This window comes from Mobula hypostoma, chromosome 15, assembly GCF_963921235.1.
Source record: "Mobula hypostoma chromosome 15, sMobHyp1.1, whole genome shotgun sequence".
In the NCBI taxonomy this organism is placed as follows: Eukaryota; Metazoa; Chordata; class Chondrichthyes; order Myliobatiformes; family Myliobatidae; genus Mobula; species Mobula hypostoma.
Genome location: NC_086111.1, coordinates 15219188 through 15246266, shown reverse-complemented (window position 1 = coordinate 15246266; position 27079 = coordinate 15219188). Strand labels below are relative to the sequence as shown.

The 27079-nt window shown below is 42.8% G+C and overlaps 1 protein-coding gene across 1 annotated transcript in view; it reads right to left on the bottom strand.

Moving 5' to 3' along the window:
• Nucleotides 1-27079, bottom strand: part of mst1 (macrophage stimulating 1) — a 90012-nt gene that overhangs the window by 49931 nt on the left and 13002 nt on the right. The window contains exons 2-5 of the mRNA XM_063067771.1: nucleotides 25231-25363; nucleotides 21154-21266; nucleotides 9890-10004; nucleotides 6078-6220 (exon numbers count right to left, since the gene is read on the bottom strand). Coding sequence (XP_062923841.1) covers nucleotides 6078-6220; nucleotides 9890-10004; nucleotides 21154-21266; nucleotides 25231-25363 — 504 coding nt within the window. The remainder of the gene's footprint in view (nucleotides 1-6077; nucleotides 6221-9889; nucleotides 10005-21153; nucleotides 21267-25230; nucleotides 25364-27079) is intronic.

The window sequence follows — 27079 nt, the reverse complement described above, 5'->3', positions numbered from 1 at the left end:
GAACAGTTTCTTCCCCTCTGCCATTAAATTTCTGAATGGAAAATGAACCCATGAACACGTCCTCAGTATTTAAGTACTTATTTAGTTGATTTTAATATATACTTCTTATTGTAATTTATAGTTTTATTACAATGTATTGTAATGTATTGCTGCTGCAAAACAACAAATTTCACAACATATGCCAGTGATGTTAAACCAAATTTTGATTCTAATGTGGATAATTATATATTCGGTTTAAATAGGAGGCCAAACCTGCGACGAGTACTCCAAGTGTAATCTCACCAATGCAGCAGTATGTTCTTAGCTTTCCATATCATTCTACTTACTGTAAAGCCTAACATCCACTTAATTCTTAATTACTTGCTGTTCATGCTTGCTAACTTTCTCTGTTTCTCAAACACAGACCTTTTTGAATGTCAGCATTCAATAGTCCCATACCATAATACTGAGTTTTTTCGTCCCTTGCTCCAATATAGACAACCTAACACTCCCTTATTAAATGTCATCTCCCATATTTCCATCCACTTACTAACATGGTTGTATTTCTTTGCAGAAACTTTGCATTCTTCTCACATCTTACAAAGATTAATTGGCAAAACTTGGATATACAACATTGCTCTTGGTTCAAATGATTAGATTATAAATTGCTGATCCCTCTTGCACCCCACTTGTTACAACTTATCACTTAAAATGGCCTTTCATTTTTTGTCTGTTAACAAATCTTCCCTTTATACTTCAATATTTTCCTCAATTTCATGTACCCTGAACTTGTGCTGTAATTTTCATGTGGCACTTTATCAAGTGTTCATTTTGGACATACAGATATGTGATATCTGCTAGGTCCCCATTGTCTACTGACATCCTTAGAGTGCTAATAGATTTGTTAAACATGATTTCCTTTGCACAGAACTATGCAGACTCGGTCTAATCACATGAGGTTTTCAAAGTCATCTCTGCTCACTAAATTAAATTTGGATTTCAGCGTTGACCAACAACTGATTTTAGGTGAAGTGGCCTGTAATTTGTAGAGTTCTCTCTCCCTCATTTCTTGAATCGTAGCATTTTAATTACTGTTTCAAAACTACTGTGAGCTTTCCAGAATTGAGTGAATTTTGGAGGGTACTTACCAATGCATCCACCTTATTTTAAATCTTAGGATACAGAATAACTGCCTTTTCTCAAATAATAACATTTTTTCTAAGTTTCTCACTTTCTTTTGTCTTTATGTAGCTATTTTGGTAAGATTTTGATACATTTACAAGTGAAGTCTGGTGCAAAATATGTGTACTTGAAGTGAGGTTCATTCCAACAAGTATCTCCCTCCTTTACCATACCAGTGTTTGTAACCCATGGACAGGTACCCCTTCTCTCACACTACTCCTTACATGCTTTCAACTCTATGAAATGCTTGACTCTGTGCTAATTTCCAGGTGACTAAGGTAGATTTCCAGATCATGCATCACGGTATCGCAGTAGCTGGAAACTATAGACCAGCGAGTCTCACATCAGTGGTAGGGAAGTTCTTAGGGATAGGATTTATGAGCATTTGGAAAGCCAAGGCCTAATTGGGGAGAACCAACATGGCTTTGTGCCGGGCAAGCCATGTCTTACTAAGTTGACTGAGTCATTTGATGAAGTGACAAGTGATTGATAAAGGCTGTGATGCTGTCTGCATGGATTTTAGTAAGACGTTTGATAAGGTCTGTCCTGGGAGGGGAGGGTCCCTCAGAAGATTAAGATGCATGTGATCAATGAAGAATTGGACATTTGGATTCAGAACTGTCTTGCCCATAGAAGACAGAGGGTGGTGGTCGATGGAACTTATTCTAGCTGGAGATCTGTGATTAGTGGTGTTCCGCAGGGATCTGCACTGGCGCCTCTGCCGTTTGTGATGTATATAAATGACCTGGATGAAAATGTAGATGGGTGGATTTGTAAGTTTGCAGATGATATGAAGATTAATATTGTGGATAGAGTAGAAGGCTGGCAAAGATTACAGCAAGATATAGATCAGTTGCAGATATGGACAGAGAAATGGCAGATGAAGTTTACCCCAGATAAATGTGTTGCCCTTTGGTAAGTCAAATGTAAAGAGACAGTACACTGTTAAGGGCAAGCCCAGAGGGATGGACAGAGGGATCTTGGGATCCAAATTCATAGGTCCATGAAAGTGACTACAGAGATTGGTAAGAGATGACACATTTGCCTTTATTAGAGAAGGCACAGAGTTCAAAAGTTAGGAAGTTATGTTGCAGCTTTATAAAACTCTAGTTAGGCTGCATCTGGAGTATTGCATGGAGTCCTGACTGCCCCATTATAGGAAGGATGTCGAGGCTTTGAAGAGGGTACAGAAGAGATTTACCAGGATGTTGCCTAGATTAGAAGGCATGTGCTATAATGAGAGCTTGGACAAACTTGGGTTGTTTTCTCAGGTCCTGATGAAGGGCTTCAGCTTGAAACCTCGACTGTTTATTCCTTTCCATTGATGGTGGCTGACCTGCTGAGTTCCTCCAGCATTTTGTATGTGTTGTTCTGGATTAACTCTGCAGAATCTCTTGTGTTTCCAATTACAGTTTCACTTTGATCAACTACTTTGTCCAGCCCTGAGACACTGCCACCAAGTGGCATTACCATCACTCATGGTCACTGAACATAGTGTCACTGGCTGCAAGGAGAAAAATCTTCAGAATAGAAGTAAAACTCTGAGTTGAAAATGTCTACCTCTGAGATTCTCTTATTTATCAGAGGTCCAATGCTTTCCATCAATGACCTGGTCATTAGATTCTATCACATTTCCAAGCTGAGAATGAATGATGATAGTTGGACAATAAAGAGTGGTTGAATGACTTTGATGTTGTTGTGAAAGAGTATCTACTTAATACATTCCATATTCTATAAAAGGTAGGAGTGAATAGCTGTCAGGTAATGTTACAGCTCTATAAAACCCTGGTTAGGCCCATTTGGAATATTGTGTTCAGTTTTGGTTGCCTCATTATAGGAGGGATGTGGAAGCTTTAGAGAAGGTGCAGAGGAGATTTATCAGAATGCTACCTGGATTAGACAGCATGTATTAAGAGGATAGGTTGAGCAAGCGAGGGCTTTTCTCTTTAGAGTGAAGGAGGATGAAAGGCAACTTGATAGAAGTGTACAAGATGATAACAGGCATAGATCGAGTGGATAGCCAGAGATTTTTTCCCAGGGTGGAAATGCCTAATACCAGGAGCAATAATTTTAAAGTGATTTGAGGATAGTACAGGGGGGTGGAGGATATGTCAGCGAAAAGTTTTTTTACACTGAGAGTAGTGGGTGCATGGAACACCCTGAGACAGATGGAAGTAGAGGCAGATATGTTAGGGATACTTAAGAAGCTCATTTTAGGCACGTGGAAGCCAAAAATATGGAGAGCGGTGTAAGAGGCAAGGGCTAGATTGATCTTAGAGTAGGTTATTTATTTAATTTAGGATTACTTGTGGAAGCTATTTATCTGATGCTATATCTGCAGCTGCAGCAAGCAAGTTTTCATTGCACCTCTGCCTACCAGCCCTTATGCATATGTCAATAAACACAATTTTGACGTTGACTTTGATTAACCTGAACCTTTCATTGATTATTCGCAGCACATATTATTGTGTAACACAGGAGGCCACTTGGCCCTTTGGGCCTATGCTGGCTACATAAGAGGGCTCATGATTAATTCCACATCCCTACACTTTCCCTACAGCCAGGCAATTTGGTCTGCTTCTCAAGAAAAATCCTTCTGAAAGTTTCCACAGAATTTGCTCTCACCACCTTTTCAGATGCTTCACTCTGGTTCTCAGTAACACTTCCTTGTCTGTCCTCCAGTTCTACTGATTTTCTCAAATTTGAAAACACTTTTTATTTAATTTCATATTTCTGAACACAAAGTAAATCTCCCCTTACTTTCCTAGCTCTAAGAAGAACAACGCTGCCTCTCTACATAAGTCCTCTCCAGATTACAAACAGCCAATGCACATACAGCCTGTACAATAACAAGTGTATGGGAGACTGAAGGAATAGATTTGTTATCTGCAGTGGGTTGCAGGCATCTTCTACCACCTGGGAACTCAGCAACCACATTTTTGACTTGTGAACTGTCACCTGGGGATGACCTGTACTCTCCAAACCTCCCTCAATCATAGTACTTTTCAACTGAAATAAAACTAGAGAATGCTGGAAACATTTAGCAAGTCTGCAATGCCTGTGCAAAGAGAAACAGAGTTAACTTTTTAGATGAAAAAACCCTTCATCAAAACGAATGATTAGAAACAGAACCTGTTGAGCGAGTCTGTTAAACATCTTCTCTGAAGCCTCAATATCATTCCTAAAGCACAATAGTCAGAATTGGATACAATATTAATGTCTAAATGTTATTTATAAAGGCAAAGTTTTAGGAATAGCTTCTTCCCTCTCACCATCAGATTTCTAAACTGAACCCATAAACACTATCTCACTAGTTTGCTCCATTTTTGCACTACTGATTAATTGTTTATATATTTCTTTTGTAACTTACAGTATATTTTATATATTGCACTGTACTCTTGCTGCAAAATAACAACTTTCACAGTTGTCAGGGATAATAAACCTGATTCTGATTCAAAGTAACAGTCCTGCTTAGAAGGTCATGATTGAATGATATATGATAGAAAACGGGGACACCTCTTTTTCCCTTATTGGGGAGAGAGTGAGCCTGTGATATGCTGAATACTAGGTGAATGAGTAGTCTTTGGGATACTGCAAGTCTGTGTCTTTATTGATGCTTTGTTGCACGCTTGAGTGCTCGGTGGGGGGGGCGCAGATATATTTTTTGCTGGTGGGGAGGGGGGATTGTTGCTTTGCTGCTGCTTATGCATGGGAGGGGGAGCTGAGGGGGGGCTTTGGGGTTCTAACATTTAACTGTCACTCATTCTTTGGGGCAGTCCTCTGTTTGTGAAGGATGGTTGCGAAGAAAAAGCATTTCAGGATGTATATTGTATACGTTTCTCTGACATTAAATGTACTTTTGAAACCTATATGGAACATTATGCTGTAGTGTTCAGGCAATAAAAGAGAGTTAACTTACATTACTAAAAGGTCTTTCATGGGCTCAGATGTTCATTGTGCCTAACATGACATTAAGCACTAAAATACTGTTGTAATATTGAACTACATCAGCAAGTTTGCACTTATTTAGTTTTATTTAGAGATACAGTGTGGAACAGGCCCTTCTGGTGCAATGAGGCACGTTGCCCAGCAACCCACCTAAGTAACCCTAGCCTAATCACAGAACAATTTACAATCACCAATTAACCTATTAACTGGTACATTTTGGAATCTGGGAGGAAACCTGAGTGCCTGGAGAAAACCAACGCGTTCACAGGGAAGATGTACAAACTTCTTATAGATGCCTTCAAAATTGAACTGTGAAGTCCAGTATCCTGTGTAGCACAAACTGCTATGCCACTGTGGCGCCAACTGATATGGTTCTACAAAAAGTAACAGAATTAATCACTAGGACCATGTGCATTGGGGAATAAATATTGAACAAGACAATATCGCATCTGAAAGATAATGCTTCTGACAACACAGCACTCTTCTCAGTATCAGAGTGGAAGCACAAGGCAGATCCTGCAGAGAGGTTTCACTTAGAGGTAAAAAAAACTGAGCCCAGCTCGACACAAAAATTCTTATTGACTGAATGTTGAGGAAAAGATAAACAACTCTTAAAGATTCTGTCAGCTGGATGATTATGCTGCTGACTATAATTGCAATTAAATCCCTCAGGTCAGTTGAACAAATAGTGAGTTTGCACCATTCTTAACTCTATGTGTACAGTAAATTCATATTCAAGGACAGCAAGGATCAGAAAGTTGCTCTGCATGAATGCATAAATCCATAAGACCATAAGGCATAGAAACAGAATTAAGCCATTTGGACCACAGAGTCTAATCCGCCATTCCATCATGGCTGATTTATTATCCCTCTCAGCCCCTTTCTCCACTGACATAGCTAAAAGAGTCGAGGTGTGGTCTGCATCAACCTTCCATCTAGTGCTTTCAATTCTGCTAGGAGCAGTTTACCCTGGTCACATCTTGAGATGCCACAGTCCTCCAGTCGAGTGTTCCAGTCCATAGTGTAGCACCAGGGGCCAGCCAAATCATTGTCAGGGTTGCGGCAGTAATTAAGATCCAAGCCTTTCTCTGGGAATTGACTGGGCGAGTTTCTGTAAAGAGTGAAATTCCAGTCATACATCAGCCCGATCCAACAAGTGCCATTAGAAACGCAGCGGAATAGTTAGGTCAAGTTAGCCAAGGAAACTCTGGACTTCTTTTTCAAGGATCGTGGGAGCACAAGTTAATTCACCTATACATTTACATGTATAGTGGATTCTGGTTACTCAGGGTTACTCAATGGTCACTTATTTGAAATAACTCTTAAAGGACAAAAACTAATTGAGAAAATTGCCAAGATTCCCTTTGTTTATTTGAGACACTATGCCACTAAATTGAGGCAGGAGACTGTTCCTGCCTCAATTTAGTGGCATAGTGTCCAAAATAAACAAAGGGAATCTTGGCAATTTTGGCAGGTTCTAACTAGCGTCAGTCAAGTGCACTTCTGTGGCTGTTAGTGAACAGTTTTTGAATAGTGTCAGTTGCATGTGTTTGTGTTCAAAAAGCAGTGATTTTTGTCACTGATAGTTGGCAAGAAATAAGCAGTAAGACAATTCAGAACAGTTTGGTTTACTGCAGTTTCAAGCATTCAGGCTTGGAGATGCAAGAAATGGCCGAGAGTGAAAATGAAACAATTTCACAACTTCAACAAGTTATGAACTATGAAGAATTTGAAGGTATCACCAATCATCTTGAATGTTACAATAAAAATGAAGATTTGGAGTATGCAATTGTTGATAACGTTATATGAATGTAGTCCATTATTTGCACTGATTTTCTTCATTACACTGGATGAGTTCCTCTGTCAATAACTATTAGGAATTATCACACAGTTTATAGTACTGTAGTACCATTGGTAGTGTTCTAATTTGTTCTGTTTTTCGTTTTAAATATATAATTTTGTCTTTTTTTGTCAGTTTGTCTTTTTTATACCTTTTCTCTTAACTATTTCTATGAAAATTCGGCTAATAGGGGCTGCCGCTTATTTGGGCCAAAAGGTACTGGTCCCGATGTGTCCCAATTAACCAGTATCCCCCGTGTATATATTGTATTTACATGTATTGGGAATTCGTTGTGGTGTGTTGGTCAGAGCGCAACGAGCAACACAACAACAACATTCAACAGTTATCAATAAAGAATGTTATAAAACATAAAGAAGTATATTAAAATAAGGCTTATAATGTTAGAGTTTAACAATGAATCAGGAATAAACTATGCATAAATAAATAAATAGATAAATATCAGTATTTACAATGTAAACAGTAACTCCTGTCTTTTCACCATCGTCATCATTTTGAACATTCATATTATGTCCTTGAGGATTCACAAAATGATCTGTGGGGGGGGCAGTGAGTGGGGTGGGGGGGTGAACAGGTGTTGTTGTTTTCGGGCAATGATATAAAGGAGGTAGGACTACGCCTCAGCTCATGGGTGATCAATAGTCAGATGTAAATATTGTTTCCGTCCTTACACCAAATGACAAGTCTTCTACAGCACGAGACTTCAATAATGAACTGGATGAGGTGAGGCCATCCACAACCCCGCTGTTGAGGAGTAATGTAGAATTGTAAGTCAGTTCTCTTGCCTCCAGTCACCAGTTAGTGTGGACCAGGACTCAAACCATACACTTTCTGGCTCACTTTTCCATTCAAACGATTCAAAGTACATTTATTACCGAAGTATGTATGCAGTATACAACCCCACAGACAGCCACAAAACAAAGAAAGCCATGGAACCCGATCAAAGAAAAACATCAGCACCGCACCCCCCATGTGCAAAAGACAAATTTCTTATATTTTCAGTTTTCCATTCCCTGCAAAACTGAAAATACCAGAAATGTGCGTTAGTGGAAAAGCCCTGGCACAGTGGCCCTCTCACCTTACAGTGTGGTACCACTGAATTGTGGACCAAAGGAGTTCATCAAGAAGTACAGACCTGAATGCCAGCCGAGTGCCTGGGCTGATTCGCAATTGGTAGGAGTGGGGAAACTGGGATAAGAAACCAGGATAGGGTTAGAGGCATAGTCAGCAAGGCTCTACTGTTGTCACTGCATCTGCACCAGCCGGTTTTGCATTTCTTTCAACAAACTTTTTTTTTGTGACAACCTTAGGCTGAGACTGTTAGGCCCTGTCAGTGTGGTAAAACTGACTGAATCATGCCAAATCTGTCCTTTGTTTAAGTCCTAGACCAATCTGTCATCTTTCAGCACATTCATAAAGTTTGGATCTTGATAGGGAGACCTCTACAGTGCCTGAACTAGAGGTGCAATGGCGTGTCAGGACATGGAGTATTGCAGATTTGTGTAACAGAGCGGAGGAGAGATTGGAAGGACAGTGAGAAGAAGTGGGTCCTTGTAATTAACAGCATCAGGCCAGAGTTGTAGCAAGCAAATCTTCAATCTCTATTACGTCCTCCCTACAGACCTAGACAATTAAAAGGCCATGGGAATTCAAGGAGAATAGTCAGTAAATGACAACACCACGGGGAAATACAACTTTCCCCCCATTACATGGTTGTAAATCACAGGAGCTTGCCTGAAAAATACAAACGTTTGTACTTCAAAGGCACAATGTTCTAGGGTAAATGTTTCACTCCTTTCCAGGAATAGCTCGAAGGCATCCACTTGATGCCTTATAGAAAGATCTGCACTCATTAATGCATTGTTTACATAAGTCGACCCTGTGAACACATGCCTCAGTCCCAGGAAGATCTTCTGAACAATTTCTGCTCTCCTCTTTCTAGCACACCCTTTGTAACTGAGGTTAAAAATACCATCTCCTTAACCCGCACAAATGAATAAAATGTTACGGTTTTCAATGTCAAATCCACCAAGATCACTATGCACCTGATTTCCATATATTCTTACAAGAGAATATTGGGCCTATCAAATCTATGCTGGTCCACAGAGCAATCAATCCCATTCTCTCTCTTATCTCCTATTCTCTCTCTTATGTCCATCAACTCCACTCAGATACTACCACTCTCTTACACATAAAACCATAAAGACGTGGGAGCAGAATCAGACCATTCAACCCATCAAGGCTGCTCCACCATTCTATCCTGGCTGATTTATTATTAACCCCATTCTCCCGCCTTTCCTCTTACCCTTTGATGCCCTTTCTAGTCAAGAACACTTTAAATATACCCAATGACCTGGCCTCTGGAGCTGTCTGTAACAATGAATTCCGCAGATTCATCACCCTCTGACTAAAGAAATTCCTCCTCATCTCCGTTTGAAAGGAATGTCCTTGCATTCTGAGGTTGTGCCCTCCCTCAGTAATGTTTATGCAGACATTGCCAGGACTTGAGGGTCTGAGTTGGACAGGCCAAGACTTTATTCCTAAGAATATAGAGGCTACGAGGTGACCTTACAAGATATCTAAAATGACGAAGGACATAGATAAAGTGAGTGCACTCAGTCTTTCCCCAGGGTTATGAATACTGCCTGACCCACTGACTTCCACCAGCCCCTTTGTGTGTTTCTCCAGTGCAATTAGAAACACGCAAACAATGTTGTCTTTGCCAACCTGCACACCCTTAGGATATAGCAGAGCACTGAGAGGAAACTGACATGGTCACACAGAGAGAACGTGCAAACTCCACACATACAGCACCGGAGGTCAGGGTTGAACACAGCTGTGAGGAGCAATGCCACTGATAACAATTACGTTACAAAGCAGAAGAAAAGTAAAGGCCAAAGGAGTGCCAATTAATATCTCTACCTGTGCTCGTGAGGGACATTGGAGCTCCAGTGCTGGCAAGGTTTCCCACTTTTGGTCCTAGAGACAGTGCCCCTGTATGAGACTCCCTTGTTCACAATGCATTCTCGCATATAATCTGAAAAGACAACATCGAATGACACGAGAGAGAATGAGGTAAAACACACACTAATTAGATACAATTAGTAATGCTGCATCGAGATAACTACTAGTCATGATTATATTAAGATTGAATCTTCTGCATATCAAAGGGCAAGGACCTAAGGAGAGGGCAGATTTTAACCAGAACCATCCAGATACTCAGAGGATATTTAGATATTCCAGAGGGATAAGGAATTACTGCTGCCTAGTAACCTTAACTAAACTAGAGATTTTAACCTTGAATAGCTCAGGGCATAGACAGGGTGAAAGCATGTAACTTTTTCTTCTAGGAGAGGAGGGGATGATAAAACAAGAGAGCCTAAAGATCAGCGGTGGGTGAGAGATTTAAAAGGGATATTAGGGGTGGCATCTTCATGCATAGGGTGGCACATATTCGGAATGAGCTGCCAGAAATAGTGGTTGAGAAGGACACATTAGCAATGTTTGAAAAGCCATCTAGTTATGTACTGAACCGTACTGGATGGATTGCGAGAATGTGGCAAGTACGCACATGGCCTAGAGATCTCGCGGCGAATCAACCAGACCTCATACACATGGATGGCTCTCTCTTTCGGTGCGGGCTTTTGAATACACATGCTTTTTCATCTCGGCGGCCCCAAGTTGACTCGGTAAATACATTAAATCCTCCTACTCCGTGTCATATTTGCCCTGCACATATGTAGCAAGTATATACATAGGAGAGGCCTAGAGGGTTATAGGCCAAACGCAGACAGACAAATGGGATTTGCACTCTGGACATAGTCAGTATGAACAAGCTGAGCTGAAGGTGTTTTCATGCTGCATGACTTTCTGACTCTATGACAGTCTTGTCTGCTGTTAGTCAAAGGCTGTGCTGGTACATTGAAGCAGTCTGTTTTGACGAATGGATTAATGATGACTGAGCTTGGCTTGACAAACATGTCATCCATAGACTGCAGCATGGCTGTTGAGGATGGGGTGTCCTTGGTGTATTTCTTTGACATAAAAGCAATTTCTTGCATATACAGGTTTCCCCCGGCATCCGAAAGTAGAGCGTTCCTATGAAACGGTTCGTAAGCCGGAAGGTCATAAAGCGAAGACGCAATTACCATTTATTTATATGGGAAAAACTTGTGAGCGTTTGCAGACCCAAAAATAACCTACCAAATCATGCCAAATAACACCTAAAACCTAAAATAACAGTAACATATAGTAAAAGCAGGAATGATATGATAAATACACAGCCTATATAAAGTAGAAATACTTTTCCACAATCATTGCCTGCACTGTTCTCCGTAGCGAAAATCTCATGCAAGCACTACCAACAGAAAATCTCACGCAAGCGCCGTCGGCAAAAACACGGCGCAAGTGCTCTCCAGTAACCTTTAATAGTCATAATCATAGTCATATTCATACTTTATTGATCCCGGGGGAAATTGGTTTTCGTTACAGTTGCACCATAAATAATAAATAGTGATAGAACCATAAATAGTTAAATAGTAATATGTAAATTATGCCTGTAAATTATGAAATAAGTCCAGGACCAGACTATCGGCTCAGGGTGGCTGACCCTCCAAGGGAGCAGTTGACTATTTGGCAACTATGAAGCTGCCAAATCATACCAAATAACACCTAAAAATACACAGCCTATATAAAGTAGAAATAATGTATGCACAGTGTAGTATCACTTACGGAAATCGGGAAGACATCGAGCACACTGATGATGGTGTGTTAGGCTGAGTCGTCGGAGGTTGGGGTGGTGCAGTGGCCCCCACCCTCCGGGCAGCGAACTGATACCGATCCGTGAAGAATGTAGTGGTACAGCGGTAGCTGGGACACACCCAGCACATCTTTAAGAAAAAAGCCAAAATAAACAAGCTAATTAATTAGGTAACACACATCAAAGTTGCTGGTGAACGCAGCAGGCCAGGCAGCATCTCTAGGAAGAGGTGCAGTCGACGTTTCAGGCTGAGACCCTTCATCAGTTAATTAGGTGCTGCCCGGCATGTAAATGTTGGCCCAGATCAGAGGCGATGAAATCGGCAATCACCTCTGATCTGGGCCGACAGTTACGTGCCGGGCGGCACCTAATTAGCTTGCTTATTTCGGCTTTTTTCTTAAAGATGTGTTGGGTGCCTCCCGGCTACCACTGAATTCTTTGCGACCCGGCTACCACTGCAGTCTCCGCGAATCGGTATCTGTCCGCGGCCCGGGGGTTGGGATGGTGGGACACTGGGGTGTCATCTCATCGTCGATCAGGGCAGGCAGGTCATCTTCTTCTATGTCTGCCTGCCTCGATGTAGAAGGTCAAGGTTCGTCGTCTGCTGTGGAAGGCTTGCTTGACTGCTTAGCCTCGCGCATTTTTCTGCCGTACAGTTCTTTGTAAGCACTCAAATCATCCTGCAAATATGCCCTAAACCGACGTACCCTTTCAAAATTAAAGTTGTACTTTATCATTGTAGCGAAAATCTCACGCAGTTGCTTCACATTCAGTTCCTGGATGACTTCACTTTCGGTCTGTTCACAACTACATTCAGTTTTGATTGTTATCCTTTCCTCTTCCAATTTCATCAGCTCTTCATCTATCAGTTCTTGGTCATGGGATGCCAAAACCTCTTCAACATCATCTTCGTCAACTTTCACAAGTCAAACTCACTTTGTCCTTACTTTGTTCACCACGATCGAAACGTTTAATTATGTCTAGTTTTACGCTAAGTGTAACACCCTTACGAGCTCTTTCAGGCTCTTCCGATACCTCAGAACTCATCTTGCAAACGGCTGCTCACAGGCTCGTGTTTGAGCAATGCCGGCGACAATGCAGTTCCGAATCGGGGGGAGAGTGGCTGCTTGGGGCACGCGCTGATTTTTTTTCGTGCACTGCTTTTTCTGTGCGCTGCCTTTTCTCATATCAGTGAAAACGCCTTCTGTTAGCGAAAACAGGTAACTAATGTAGGTCTTTCGTAACAGTAAGGTTTCATAAAGCGAACATTCGAAAAGCGGGGGACACCTGTAGTCCAAAAAGACAATCTGTTCCAGTCAGAGGAACAGTATTTGTCTAGGCTGTCAGGCCTGCTCAGAAGACGTGGGGAAATAGACCTCAGCTCACAGCCTAGATGGATATTATTCCAGTGACGTATGTTAGAACAGATGAACCGATGAACCAACCCTTCCAGGACACAAGCTGATCATGATCATAGAGCATCCCTCCAGCAAAGCCCAGAAGCAGGTACTGTCTCTTATCTGATGGACAATGAGGCTTTCATCACGGATAGCTGTGTGCTGTATGATAGGTCAATGTAGTACCATTGGTGTGACTCCACTGACCTCAATATTAGAAAGGCAAAAATTGCTTGAAGACTGACATTGCTATATTATTCACTGCGAGAGAATCATTGCTGTGGCGCCATGGGTCATGTTTACTAGTTCTCTTTATCATTCCAACACGGTTGTTATGGAGAATAAACTCTCAGAATCAATGGTCCATCAGTCACCACACTGGCTTCACTCTGTTACGTACCCCGTAACTGGGTTGCCAAACCACCAGAAATGGACCACTTAGTTGGAGTCTGGATTACTGGAACTAAGAAAGTTTTATTAAAGAAATAAGTAACACAGTACTCTAATCGTAAGGATATAAATGCAACAGGTTAGCAATGATAAAACACACATGTACACAGAACTAGGATAATAGGAATCAGTCAAGCTCTATCGCAGTCTAGGGGTAAAATGATCAGTCTCAAGTGACTTAGAGTTCAGTTCAGCTGAGTACAGTTCGCAGTAATCACTGTTGTGCCGTTGGAGAGAGAGAGAGTGAATGCAAATTTTGATTCAAACAGACCTTTGATGTTCCTCGCAGTTAGCTTTCGGGCGAGCCCTTTTTAATGTCTTCTGAGGTTACCGACTGTGACCCTTCTGTTCCGGATACAATCGTTCTTCCGCGGTGAACCTGGCACCCAGGCAAGGGCGGATACACACACCAGGTTCCCACCGATCGTACCTTTTCACCCTGTGCATCTATGCTTGGTCCCGCGACCAGACCTCCAAACTCCCACCAACTTGTGGGGGGGCACACCGCACTTCTAGGGTCTCGTTATCTCGTGATCTCATGGTGTCTGTTGTGCCTTAGCGAACCTGTTCCTTTTATCCCCCTGCTGGGGTATCGCCTGTCCATCAAACTTCAAACAGTTCAGGTTCAAAGCAACCGGTCTGTCAATATTCGGAACTGTGTCTCTTTTCGTTAATCTCTCTCCTCTCTCATTAACATTTTGAACGCTTCTCCCTTTGTCTCTCTTATCTCTCTCATCAGCATCAATCTTCTGATAACTTGGTTTTTCATCACACCTCTACCCTTCAAAGGATTTTTACCGGGGTAAAAATTATAGGCATGAATACATTATTAGATACATACTAATATACAGGGTCATCAGCTATTCGGCTAATACAGAGAACTTTAAGTTGTCAACACCTTGACAGACAGTCAGCAATCACATTTTCCGTTCCTTTTATATGTTTTATTTTTATATCAAATTCCTTTAGCACCAGGCTCCAACTTAGCAATCTTTTGTTTTTATCTTTCATAGTGGCCAAAAACACTAATGGGTTGTGATCAGTGTAAATTACCAGTGGTTTCCGTGCCGGACAAAGATAACAAGGGTCGTCCCACACAAACTTAGCATTCTTTGGCAAGAGCTTAGTAAGAGGGAGGGTAATATTCGCAAAGTTTTTGCAAAGCTTCCGATAGTACCCCACCATCTCCAAGAACCTTCTCAGGGCTCTCTTGTCTGTCGGGGTGGGGACTTCAGAGATAGCCCGCACCTTAGCCTGCATCGGAGCCAGCTGCCCCTGTCTTACCACAAATCCCAGATAAGTGATCTTTCTGTGGCCGTATTCACTTTTTGTGAGGTTCACTGTCAGGCTGGCTTCAAACAGCTTTTAAAACAGCTCCTCCCACATGTCACTCCAGACCACTAAATCGCCAATATACGCTTCTACGTTCTTTAGCCCTTTTGTCACTGAATTAATCATCCTGTAGGGGTGTTGCTCACTAGGCCGACCTGATGTGACAACAACACCATGTCCCGGCTCTTTGCATCGCCTTGGGACAGCCGGACATACATGTGCGTGCCGATTAATTATCATTATTGGCGGCTCACTCTGGTCGGGTGCTAAGTGAGAGAATTTATCAGCAAAGTTGGCCAAAACAATAGAGTTCTCCCACCTGGTCGGCACCATACTTATCCTTTCGAAATGGGTTTTCCCCTTATCAGGTGGCACCCTAGCCTCATTAATTTTCGTGATAACACCAACTAGATCTGATCGTGGTAAGCTTTTAACATGTTAATAGCCTGTAACTGTGTTAGCTCACGTCTACAATAGTCAATAGCATCCTTCCTCCTGTGCGGCCAGTAAGACTCTTTCATGATTCTATCGACTGCCTTCCTCACCCCAAAATGTCCACCGAGGGGTATCTTGTGGGCCAGGTTAAGAATCTCATCCCCATAAATTTTTGGCACCACCCCCCATTCCTCATCTGCGGGCACGGTACTTGGTCTCCATTTCCTCCTTAGTACTCCCTCCTTCACATATTGTTGTTGTTGTTCGTCCTTCGTAGTCGAAGAAGACCATGGCTTCAAAGTCAAACAGGAGATTGGTGGCTGTGGGTCTGGAGGTGACTGATGAGGCCAATCCGGGCCCTGAAGACTCGCCCACATGTGGGTGGGTGCTGTCGTGGCAGTGGATGCTGCTCGGGCCTTGCGCACAGCACGCTTTCATTGCGCCTCGATGATGCACCTGACTTCAGCTGCACGGGCTCCTGTAGTGATCTTGCTGCGCCATAATAGCCCACTGGCTCCCTTTTTAGTTCTGCTTCGGAGAGAGCCGTCTCCATCAAAACCATCAGCTCCTCGTCTTGCTCCTGCGCCTGTATAAATTCCTTCCTTGCTAATGATAAGTCTACCTTAACTTCCGTTTCACTACACTGCTTCTCACTTTCTAACCCCTCCTGGTACAAGCCTGGTAAAAACGTCTCAGCAAAATCTACATTCGCTTCGGCAGCCTTTCTGGACATGCGCCGAGTCACTGCGCAAACAGAATAAACCTGTGAGTCCATGGGCGGGGCCTCAATGCTGGCAGGCTGGCTTGTCAATCTTACTGCTGGGTACACCTCTCCGCCGGCGAGGTCATTACCAAGTAAGACCTCCACATCTTCCATCGGTAGTTTGGGCCTCACCCCGATCGTGACCAGTCCGTAGATCAAGTTGCTTTTTAGGTGTATCTGGTGCAAAGGTACTGCTTCAGTCCCTTTCCCAATGCCTTTTATCACACTGACCTCCCCAGTCTCGGTCTCTGAACTCAAGTCTAAAACACTCCTTAAGATCAGTGACTGACAAGCTCCCGTGTCTCTTCAGATCCGCACTGGAACTGGGTTTGACCCCTCCTTCACCGACACCAATCCTGACGAAATAAACTTCTCGCGCCCTTCCTGAACTTTATCAGACCTCTTCTCCCCTAGCGGTTTGTTTGCTGGCTCAATACAGCCAGTCGGAGTCGTTTTTCCCTTCCCCGTCTCCTTCTTTGGGGCGAAGCACCTGGATGCAAAGTGTCCGGCTTTCCCACAATTATAGCATACGACCCCAGGAGACTTCCTACCAAACTGCTTTCTGTCTACCTTATCCCTCTCACTAGTCCCCGGCTTACTTTCAGACTTTTCTGGCGGACTCTCCCCGCCCTCTTGACTACCCTTCTGGTGGCCTTTACTCGGGGTAAACTCCGCTTTGTGTGTTAACGCCTATTCATCCGCTAACTTAGCAGTTGCGGCCAAAGTGTCTGCCTCTTTCTCATCTAGGTAGGGTCTCATACCTTCAGGGACACAACCTTTAAACTGCTCAATCAGGATTAGCTGTAGCAGTCTGTCATAAACCCCATTGACCCCTTTCGAGGCGCACCAACGCTCACAATATATCTGCATCTCACGGGCAAACTCTAAGTACGTGCAGCCTCACTGCTTCCTCGCATTCCGGAACCTCTGGCGGTATGCCTCCGGGACCAACTCATAAATCCTGAGCATCGCCTCTTTCACCACATCATACCTCTGGGCATCTTCTGCGGACAAGGCCGAGTAAGCTAGTTGAGCCTTCCCTTTAAGTACGCTCTGAAGCAAAACAGCCCACTTATCCCTTGGCCAGTCCTGACTTGCAGCAACTTTTTCAAAATGGAGAAAGTACCAATCAACATCAGCCTCCTCAAATGGGGGAATCAGCCTAACCTCCTGGGTCGCCCTGAACCCTCCACCTTGGTTCGGCATGGGCCCCTGCGCTAGCGTCATCTTTAACTTCTCCAGCTCAAATTCCTTTTCCCTCTGTTTCTCTCTCGCTTCTCGCTCTAACTGCCTGTCCCGGAACTCGTGCTCGAGTCTCAATTTTCCAATCTGCAGCTGTACTGCTTCTCCACCAGGTTTGCCCATAGATACCACCTCCAGCTCCCCTTGGGGAAACACATCTTTAGATACATAGTGCTCTATGACAGCTCTGTGCATCTCCGCTCTCCTCACTGTCGACTTCCCCTTAAAAAGATTCAACCGTTTGGCCACAGTTGCCAATTCTGATTTCCTGGCATCCTCTAATGCCTCCAAGGTTGGCGCCTTTAGAAATTCCTCAATCTCCATTTCTGCTGTTTGCCCTTTCTTTCTTTCAGGAATTTTAACCCAATCAATTTACCCAGTCCCAAATTTAGCGTTCAAAATCGCGGACGAGAACCCCACTTATGTTACGTACCCTGTAACTGGTTTGCCAAACCAGCAGAAATGGACCATTTAGTTGGAGTCTGCATTACTGGAACTAAGGAAGTTTTATTAGAGAAATAAGTAACACAGTACTCTAATCGTAAGGATATAAATGCAACAGGTTAGCAATGATAAAACACACATGTACACAGATCTAGGATAATAGGAATCAGTCAAGCTCTATCGCAGTCTAGGGGTAAAATGATCAGCCTCAAGTGACGCAGAGTTCAGTTCAGCTTAGTACAGTTCGCAGTAATCGCTGTTGTGCCGTTGGGGAGAGAGAGAGAGAGCGAATGCAAATTTCGATTCAAACAGACCTTTGATGTTCCTCGCAGTTAGCTTTCAGGCGAGCCCTTTTTAATGTCTTCTGAGGTCACCAACTGTGACCCCTCCGTTCCGGATACGATCGTTCTTCCGCGGTGAACCCGGCACCCAGGCAAGGGTGGACACACACACCAGGTTCCCGCCGATCGTACCTTTTCACCTTGTGCGTCTATGGTCGGTCCCACAATCAGACCTCCAAACTCCCACCAACTTGTGGGGGGCACACCGCACTTCCAGGGTCTCGTGATCTCGTGGTGTCTGTCGTGCCTTAGCAAACCTGTTCCTTTTATCCCCCTGCTGGGGTTTTACCTGACCATCAAACTTCAAACAGTTCAGGTTTAAAGCAACCGATCTGTCAATACTCGGAACTGTGTCTCTTTTCATTAATCTCTCTCCTCTCTCATTAACATTTTGAATGCTTCTCCCTTTGTCTCTCTTATCTCTCTCATCAGCATCAATCTTCTGATAACTTGGTTTTTCGTCACAACTCTAATGCTGGGTTATCCTTAAAGGGTAGTCAGGCACTCGTTACTACTCTGCTTCCCCAGTTCTGTACCCATTACCAGGTCACCTTTAAACACAGCCTTAAAATACCATTGTACTGCATTCACTTCTTGGAAATAAGCACAATATTCTGTTGCTGCCTTTCAGCCACAAACAGGCAAACTCCAGTTTTGAAAAGGAAGGTAATTCTTTGAACAAGTCTTATGATGTTTCCTCTGGAATTAACTGATTCAATAGAGGTATTGACGATAGCTTCAGACTGACTTTAAGGTTATGAAACATCTTGCTAGTTCCAATCATACTGTTGAAGTTGTTCTTATAGAAACATAGAAACATAGAAAATAGGTGCAGGAGTAGGCCATTCGGCCCTTCGAGCCTGCACCGCCATTTATTATGATCATGGCTGATCATCCAACTCAGAATCCAGCCTTCCCTCCATACCCCCTGACCCCCGTACCCACAAGGGCCATATCTAACTCCCTCTTAAACATAGCCAATGAACTGGCCTCAACTGTTTGCTGTGGCAGAGATTTCCACAGATTCACCACTCTCTGTTATAATTGTATCTATTCAATCAATTGACTCTGCTATGCCCCTTTAAGTATCATTGCTGATGGAAAAGTATCAGGATAATGAGAAAGCCCCAGCCAGCAGGGATACTGGCATAGTATTTACAACAGTATGAGAGGCCCACATTACTATGAATCCATGCTGTTTATTTCCAGTCGCCATCAAGAGAAGCCCATAGAAAATAGCAACTATGAGGCAGATAAACCTTTTATCACATCCTTTTTTATTTTGGTGGTCTATCTATTAAACGTCTGATACAGTGATTCTACATTTATGACCAGAGGTCACAAACTAGGTGACAGAATCCCTATGTTCAGCTTGTTGACACATCTGCAATTTTAAATTAATCTTTCAGAGATATTTGCTTGTGAGGGGAATGGAGGGATGGTATGCATTGTCTGAGCTGCCACATGAAGTTTCTTTTCAGGTGCTAACAAATAGTTCCTCCAGCACAGGTGCCCCAACCTGAAGTCCACGGACCCCTTGCTTTATGGTCCATAGCATAGAAAAGGTTGTGACCCCCTGCTCTGGTGTGTAGAAGTTGCAGCACGGCAAGAGTTAAGGTAATGTCTAGGCAAAGATAGTTCTCAGTCACCTCAGGCTAGAAAAGCCTTTGATGAGCATAGCTTCTTTGAATTTGAACACATATATTAATTAGAACATAGACGTTTTATGCAGAACATCTGGAGTACTTGCAGAAGGAGGTATTGACAGAAAGAGAGAAATGAAAATAAACTGTGAGGGAGTCTGAGTTTGTTTGCTGGAAGGGTGAAATACAAAAATGGACGGGTAGATGAATCCTGCAGAAAGAGTAGAGAAAGTAAACAAAAGTTAGAGAAGGGAAAGGCAGAAGAAGAACATCAAAGGATAACAGTGTCTACTTTGGTGTTTAAGGAGAAAGCAATGGCACCAGAGTCTGAGGGTGGACTAGATGACTATAACCTACTCTAACCCTGACTCTCCCAAGCACCTCCGGAATTCACAGTGAGGCCTGTGCCCTGCCACAGTCGGAGGCCCCCTGTAGTATTATGGGAGACGGTAGGTGGAGGGCTGCAGAGGGGATGAGTGCTATGTTGATTTAAATGTACCCTGAACTAATCCAGTAGAAGCCTTTTAAGGAAGTGTTTCCCTTGTACTGTGTATTGGTATAAGAATCACAGTACTGTACAAAAAGCAGATGAGAATGTTAATGAACATGTGGAATGCAGACAAAGTGTACTTCAAAATTATTCCAGATTAGCCCTAGAGGCAGGGTCACCCGTCTCATGTTACTGTAAATGAGTTACAGCCCATGTTAAAGGAAATGTGTATGTTATTTGTGTGAGATGAGAAGAGTTCAGTAAAATAGTGAGTATTTTACAATATTGCCAGAGGTAATTACAACATCGAAGGATTAAAACTATTAAGAGAAATGAGGACAAAATACTTGTGTGAGCACTAGAGACTCCCTGGGCTGCTCTCTGAGTAATACTGTACATAGTTCAAAAAAATTGAGACAGCTGCCCTATTTTGAATGTTATTTTAATGTGTAGTTCTGTTTTAGATTTGACTAAAATGACAGTGACCAAGTCTTGGCTAATCATTATCAGTTTAACCTTCTGCTTACAATTTCACTGTAAACTTGGTTTTAACATTACCTACATTTGACTCACATGTGACTGGTATTATTTTTGCTTCAAACAGCTTAGTTATATTTAGATAATGCTATTCCAAAAGTATCTTTTCATTGCTCTTTGATTCATGTCAACAAACATGGGGATGGGATAGTGGACACTGTTAGGAAATGTAAGTGAAGAGGAGGGATTTGCTAGACTCGTTTGTTATACTAACATGACAGAATAGGCAAGGGATAAGAAAGTAATTTCTCATTCAAAATGTGGTGGTGGATGGGCAAGTCTGGAATTCACTGCAATTCTCACACCTTCGGGAAACAAATGTATATTTTGTAAGAGGAGGAAAAAAGACCCACCTTTCTTCTCGTACAGATCAACATGGATGTGTCTTTTTCGCTCTGTGCTTGCAGTGTGACTGGTCCAGGGCAGAAGTTGACACTCCTTGTTCTGCAAGTCATAATTAAAGGACCTAAGTGAAAAAGAGAGCATTTTTTTAAACTATTCAATCACTTGGTCTGTACTTGTTGACATTCCAAACTGTCCCTGAATGTTAGCCCATTTCAAAGGGCCGTAGATATAAATAAACTGGATTGGTGAAGTGGCAGTTTCCTTCCTTAAAAAACCTCTGTGAATCTTTCCTTTCCATGTAATGCCAAATGCAAAACATAAGTTCAAGTTTATTGTCATTCAATCATATGCATGTATACCGCCAACCAAGACAACGTTCCTCTGAACCAAGGTGCACAACAAAGTACATATAACTCACATTCAACATATAAAGTAATATTACCATAAATAAATTAACAAATAACATATATTCCAGAATACTGACATTTAGCATAAGATGCATTTACAACACTAGTTAAAACGTGAACAGTATAATGCTAGTGGCACTTCATATACAATGAGACCTGCATGGTGGCAGGGAGTTCAGTAGTCTCACAGCCTGGGAGAAGAAACTGTTTCCTATCCCAACAGTCCTTATCCTAATGCTATGGTACCTCCTGCCTGATAATAGGGATTAAAGAGATTGTGGGACGGATAGGAGGGATCCTTCACAAATTCCATCATGACTCTTCACTATCCACCTCAACCCCATTCTCCTTTCTTCTCCCCATAACTTTTGATGCCATGACTAATCAAGGACCTACCAATCTCTGTTTTAAATATGCCCAGTGACTTGGCCTCCACTGTTGTCTGTGGCAATGAATTCCACAAGATCTCACTGGATGGAAAGGTCATGTCAGAGAAATTTACTATCGCCAACTAGACTTAAGCAAAGACCCAGACCCCGGTATTTGGTTTAATTACTTTATTAAGTGATCACGGAGAGCCCACTAAGAGACTCTGCTAAAGAGAGCACAAGCATGGTCTTTTAGAGGTTAAAATACATGCAGTTCAGCAGTTTTCAGAGGTCTAGAGTTCCTGTTTAGACCTTATCGACAAGGTTCAGGCTGCTTCCATACCTTACACAAAATTAGACCTAGTGTTCTCATGTACACAATGAGTTCTCCATTAATTAGAAGAAACCAAGCCGTTAGTCACTTAGACTTGAAGACCAACGGTTCCTCCCCATTGATTATAAGAAACCTAGACACTAGTCGTGTAGACTTGAGGGCTAAGGGTTCCTCCTGACACACTACATCCATGTGTTATCAGTCCCTCATCACTCTTCATTTCTGTCAGGATTTATCGCTAATTAGTGTCAGTAGACAGACCCCATCTGCTCTCACCCTGCTGTTATCATGATTTTATTTACCCTTAATTCTCAGGCTTAACTTTCTTCCACAGGTTATGTTAATTTTTTCTCAACTCAGCTTTTCCTCTTCTGAGTTTTTTTTGTGGGCTGCCTTATGATTGCTTGACCTCTCGTTGAGATCTTATGGAATTGGTGGGATAACCAAGAGCTTTTGCTATCACAGTCCACCAATCCCACTGAAAGTGTACCCACATACCAATGAGACAGTCTTTATGGTAAAACATCTCAGGTAGTTTCATAACACAGAGGTCATCTACTAACAGCGCTTTGGGCGGTTCTTTGAAAGACATATTCAATCCATCTCACTTCGCTGCTCTAATATCAAAGTCTTTGAAAAATCTCCTTTGGTAGTGGTTTATTATTGTCCCATATACCAATATACGGTGAAAGGCTTGTCTTCACACTGTTCATACCAATCAGATCATTACACCATGTACTTGGATAGTACAAGGTAAAATAATAACAAAGTAGAATGCCTGTAACAGCTAGAGAGAAAGTACAGTGCAGGTAAACAATAACGTGTAATGAGGTAGATCGTGAGGTCAAGGGTCCAACAGGTACCAGGAAACTATTTAGTAGTCTTACTGTATTACAGCATGATAGAAACTGTCATTGAGCCTTGCGGTATGTGCTTTCAGGCTATTGTATCTTTCACCCAATGGAGGAGGGGAGAAGAAAGAATGTCCAGGGGAGGTGGGGTCTTTAATTATACTGGCTGTTTTACCGAAGCAGTGAGAATTGAAGGGGAGGTTGGTTTTTGTGATGTCCTCATTTCACTGCAGTTTCTTGCAGTCACACGTAAAGCAGTTACCATGAACACAGATAGAGTCTGTCCTTTATTTGCCCCTTCACAAACCCACATTCAGACAGGTAAGCTGTCAGCAAATCACATCAGGAGATATTAGAGAAAGGGGAGGAAGGGTTAAAGAGGGAATTCCATATCTTATGTTTTTGGGTGTTAAAGGAACCACCACCAGTATTGGTGAAAAGGAAAGAATTGCCAATGGGCCAGAGATCTCAAAGAGTTAATGAACTCATGATATGGTAGAAAAGAGAATAGTTAGACCAATGAGGAAATGATCCACCTTCCTTTTGTTTTGAAAAAGAGGGCAAGAGTAGTTAGTTCAAAATATCGCCACACCAGTAACTCGTAATTCAGCAAGCAATAGTGGGTGAATAACATGTGAGAGTTAGAAATTGGCCTGTAGAACTTGGGCAAAACTCAAGGTTAGAAGACATGTAAAGGACTTTAGGGTTTTACATTTTCAGAAGTTTCTAATTATGTTTGAATTTTCAACGTGCAACACAGGCAGCATTAGCTGTGCCACTGCCAGCAGCCTATGTAGCTGAATATCACCCACACCCAACCTTCCTCTAGGTAAACCTACATGCAAGCCTCATGGGCTGAAACAGTTGTCCAGGTCAGGGGATGTATACCTGCTGCAAACTGAGGTCAGAGGTGAGCTCCAAGCCTCAAACCCTAGAAATTGAAATTCCTAATCCAAAAGTGGGAAACTCAGCTCTGTCTCCAGAGATTCTATTTTTATCACAGTAAACTTTATTGTAAATTAAACAATAAAGTTGGGATGTTATATTGAGTAACACACACTAAATAGTGGAGGAACTTAACAGGTCAGGCAGCATCTATGGAGGAGACTAAACATGCGACATTTAAATAGGCTGAGACCCTTCATAAGGACTGGAAAGGAAAAGGAAGATGGCAGAATAAGAAGGTGGGGGAGGGAAAGGAGTACAAGCTGAAAGGTGATAGGTGAAAAAGGGGAATGGTAGGTGGATGGGGAGGGGGGTTGAAGTGAGAAGCTGGGAGGTGATAGGTAGAAAAAGTAAAGGGCTGAAGAAGCAAGAATCTAATAAGGGAGGAGAGAAAACTATGGAAGAAAGGAAAGGAGGAAGGGCATCAGAGGGATGTGATGGGCAGGTGAGGAGAATAGAAGGGGTAAGAGGGAAGCCAGTTTGGATAAGATTCAGGAGGGAGATCAGTGGGGAAGAGCGAATGGACAAGGGAGTCACAGAGAGAATGTGGGGAAATTACTATGAAGTTGTATAAGGCATTGGTGAAGCTTAATTTGGAGTATTGTGTGTTGTTTTGATTACTTTCCTACAGGAAATACATCAATAAGATTGATAGAGTACAGAGAAAATTTACAAGGATGTTACTGGGACCTAAGGGCTTGAGTTATAGGGAAAGCTTGACTAGGTTAGGACATTATTCCCTGGTGCATAGAAGAATGAGCATAGGTTTGATAGAGGCATATAAAATTATGAAGGGTATAAATAGGGTAAATGCAACCAGGTTTTTTTCTACTGAGGTTGGGTGGGACTAGTACTAGAGGTCATAGGTTAAGGGTGAAAGGTGAAATAAATATCTAATAGGAACTTGAGGTGGAATCTTCTTCATTCAGAGGGTGGAGAGATTGTGGAACAAGTTGCCAACAGAAGTGGTGGATGTGGGTTTGATTTTAACATTTAAGTGGTATGTACATGGATGGAGGGTATGGAGGGCTATGGTCCAGGAGTGGGTCAACGAGACTAGGCAGAATAATTGTTCGGCATGGACTAGATGGGCTGAAGGGCCTGTTTCTGTGCAGTAGTGCTCTATGACTCTGACTCTTTACACTGGTAAATTGGAGAGGGTTTGCAGAGAGGCTTGTACCTGCACTGAAGCTCACTGGTACACTGGCCTGCACATTGTTCCTCTGACATAGGTACCGCCTCTATGCGAATCGATCCAAACTGAAGCTGCACTCCCTTGGAACGGTGGTAGTCATTCAGAGGACTCCGCTGTCCTGGAAAAGAGGATATATTCTTCAGCCTTATCAGAAATTGCTTGCCCATCAAGGGCTGAAAGGGAAAAGAAACATCAACACTCTAAATTGGAATCACCTTTAATCTCAGATTAAAGGTAATGCAGATGTCAGGCCCAGTGATAAAGCATGGCTGCTGGCAATGCCAATGTCTAAATTATCAACATAAACACTTCATCACTGAAAATGAAAGGCAAGAAAAGACCATTTACAGTACAGTGATTGTAAGAGCATGAGGAATATAAGCAGGAGTATGTATTCAGTTCTTGTGCCAGCTCTATCATTTCATAACACCACAGCTGAACTTTTGCCTCAGGACGGTTCTCCGACACTAATCCCGTTGTCATGCCCTTCACAGCGAGAAAATCTATTGTTCAGTCTTAAATATACTGAGAGACTAAACCTCCACAGTATTAATTAAGGTATTATCTACAGGATCACTACAGTCACATAGATTTGATAGCATTAGGGTACAATGTGGGATAAGACTGCACTCCACTCTGTCTGTGCGCACTGCCATCCACTCCGTCCGTGCGCACTGCCGTCCACTCTGTCCGCTCCAATCCCAACCTTACCATCAAACCGCAGACAAAGGAGATGCTATTGTGGTGCGGCGAATTGACCCCCATCATGCTGAGGCCAGGTGGCAACTCTCAGACACATCCTCTTACTTACCCCTTGAAAAGGACTGCACTCAGGACCATCAACCAACATCATCAACTCTGGAGAGCTCCCATCCACTGTCACCAACTGCATAGTTCTCGTATCCAAACTGTTCCATTCTACTTCCTACCCAAGATCCACAAACCTGACTGTCGGGGTAGGCCCATCGTTTCTGCCAGCTCCTGCCTCATTGAACTGTCGCATACCTTGACTCCATTCTATCCCCCTTGGATCAGTCCCTTTCCATTTACATCCATGGCACTTCACATGCTCTTGATGTCTTCAACAACTTGCAGTTCACTGGCCCTGATTGCCTCACTTTCACCATGGATGCCCAGTCCCTATACATTTCTACCCCACCATCAAGAAAATCTTAAAAGCTCTCCGCTTCTTTCCCCTCCATCACCACCTGCATCTGTCTGGTGGAACTGATCCTCACACTCAACAATTTCTCTTTCAGCTCCAAGCCCAAGGTGTAGTCATGGGCACCCGCATGTCCCCAACTATGCCTGCCTTTTTGTTGGCTACATGGAACAGCCCATGTTCCAAACTTTCACTGTTCATGGTCCCCAATTCTTCATCCACTACATAAATGACTGCACTGGTGCTGCTCCATGCACCCATGCTGAGCTTGTCAATTTCATCAACTTTTCTTCCAACTTCCACCCTGTCCTTAAATACACTTGGTACATTTCTGACACCACCCTTCCCTTTCTCAATCTCTCTATCTCCATCTCTGGAGTCAAACTGTCTACCAACATCTTTTATAAACCTACCAATTCCCATGGCTATCTTGATTATACCTCTTTCCACCCTGTCTACTGTAAAAATCCTTTCTCTCAGTTTCTTGCATCTGTCTCTCCACTGCATCTGTTCCTAGGATGAGGCATTCCTTTCAGGACATTAGAGATGTCCTCCTTCTTCAAAGAACAGGGTTTCCCTTCCTCCACCATTGATGCTGCCCCATCCGCATTTTCTCTATTCCCTGGACCCCATCTTTCCGCCGCCTTAACAGGGTTAGAGTTCTGCATGCCA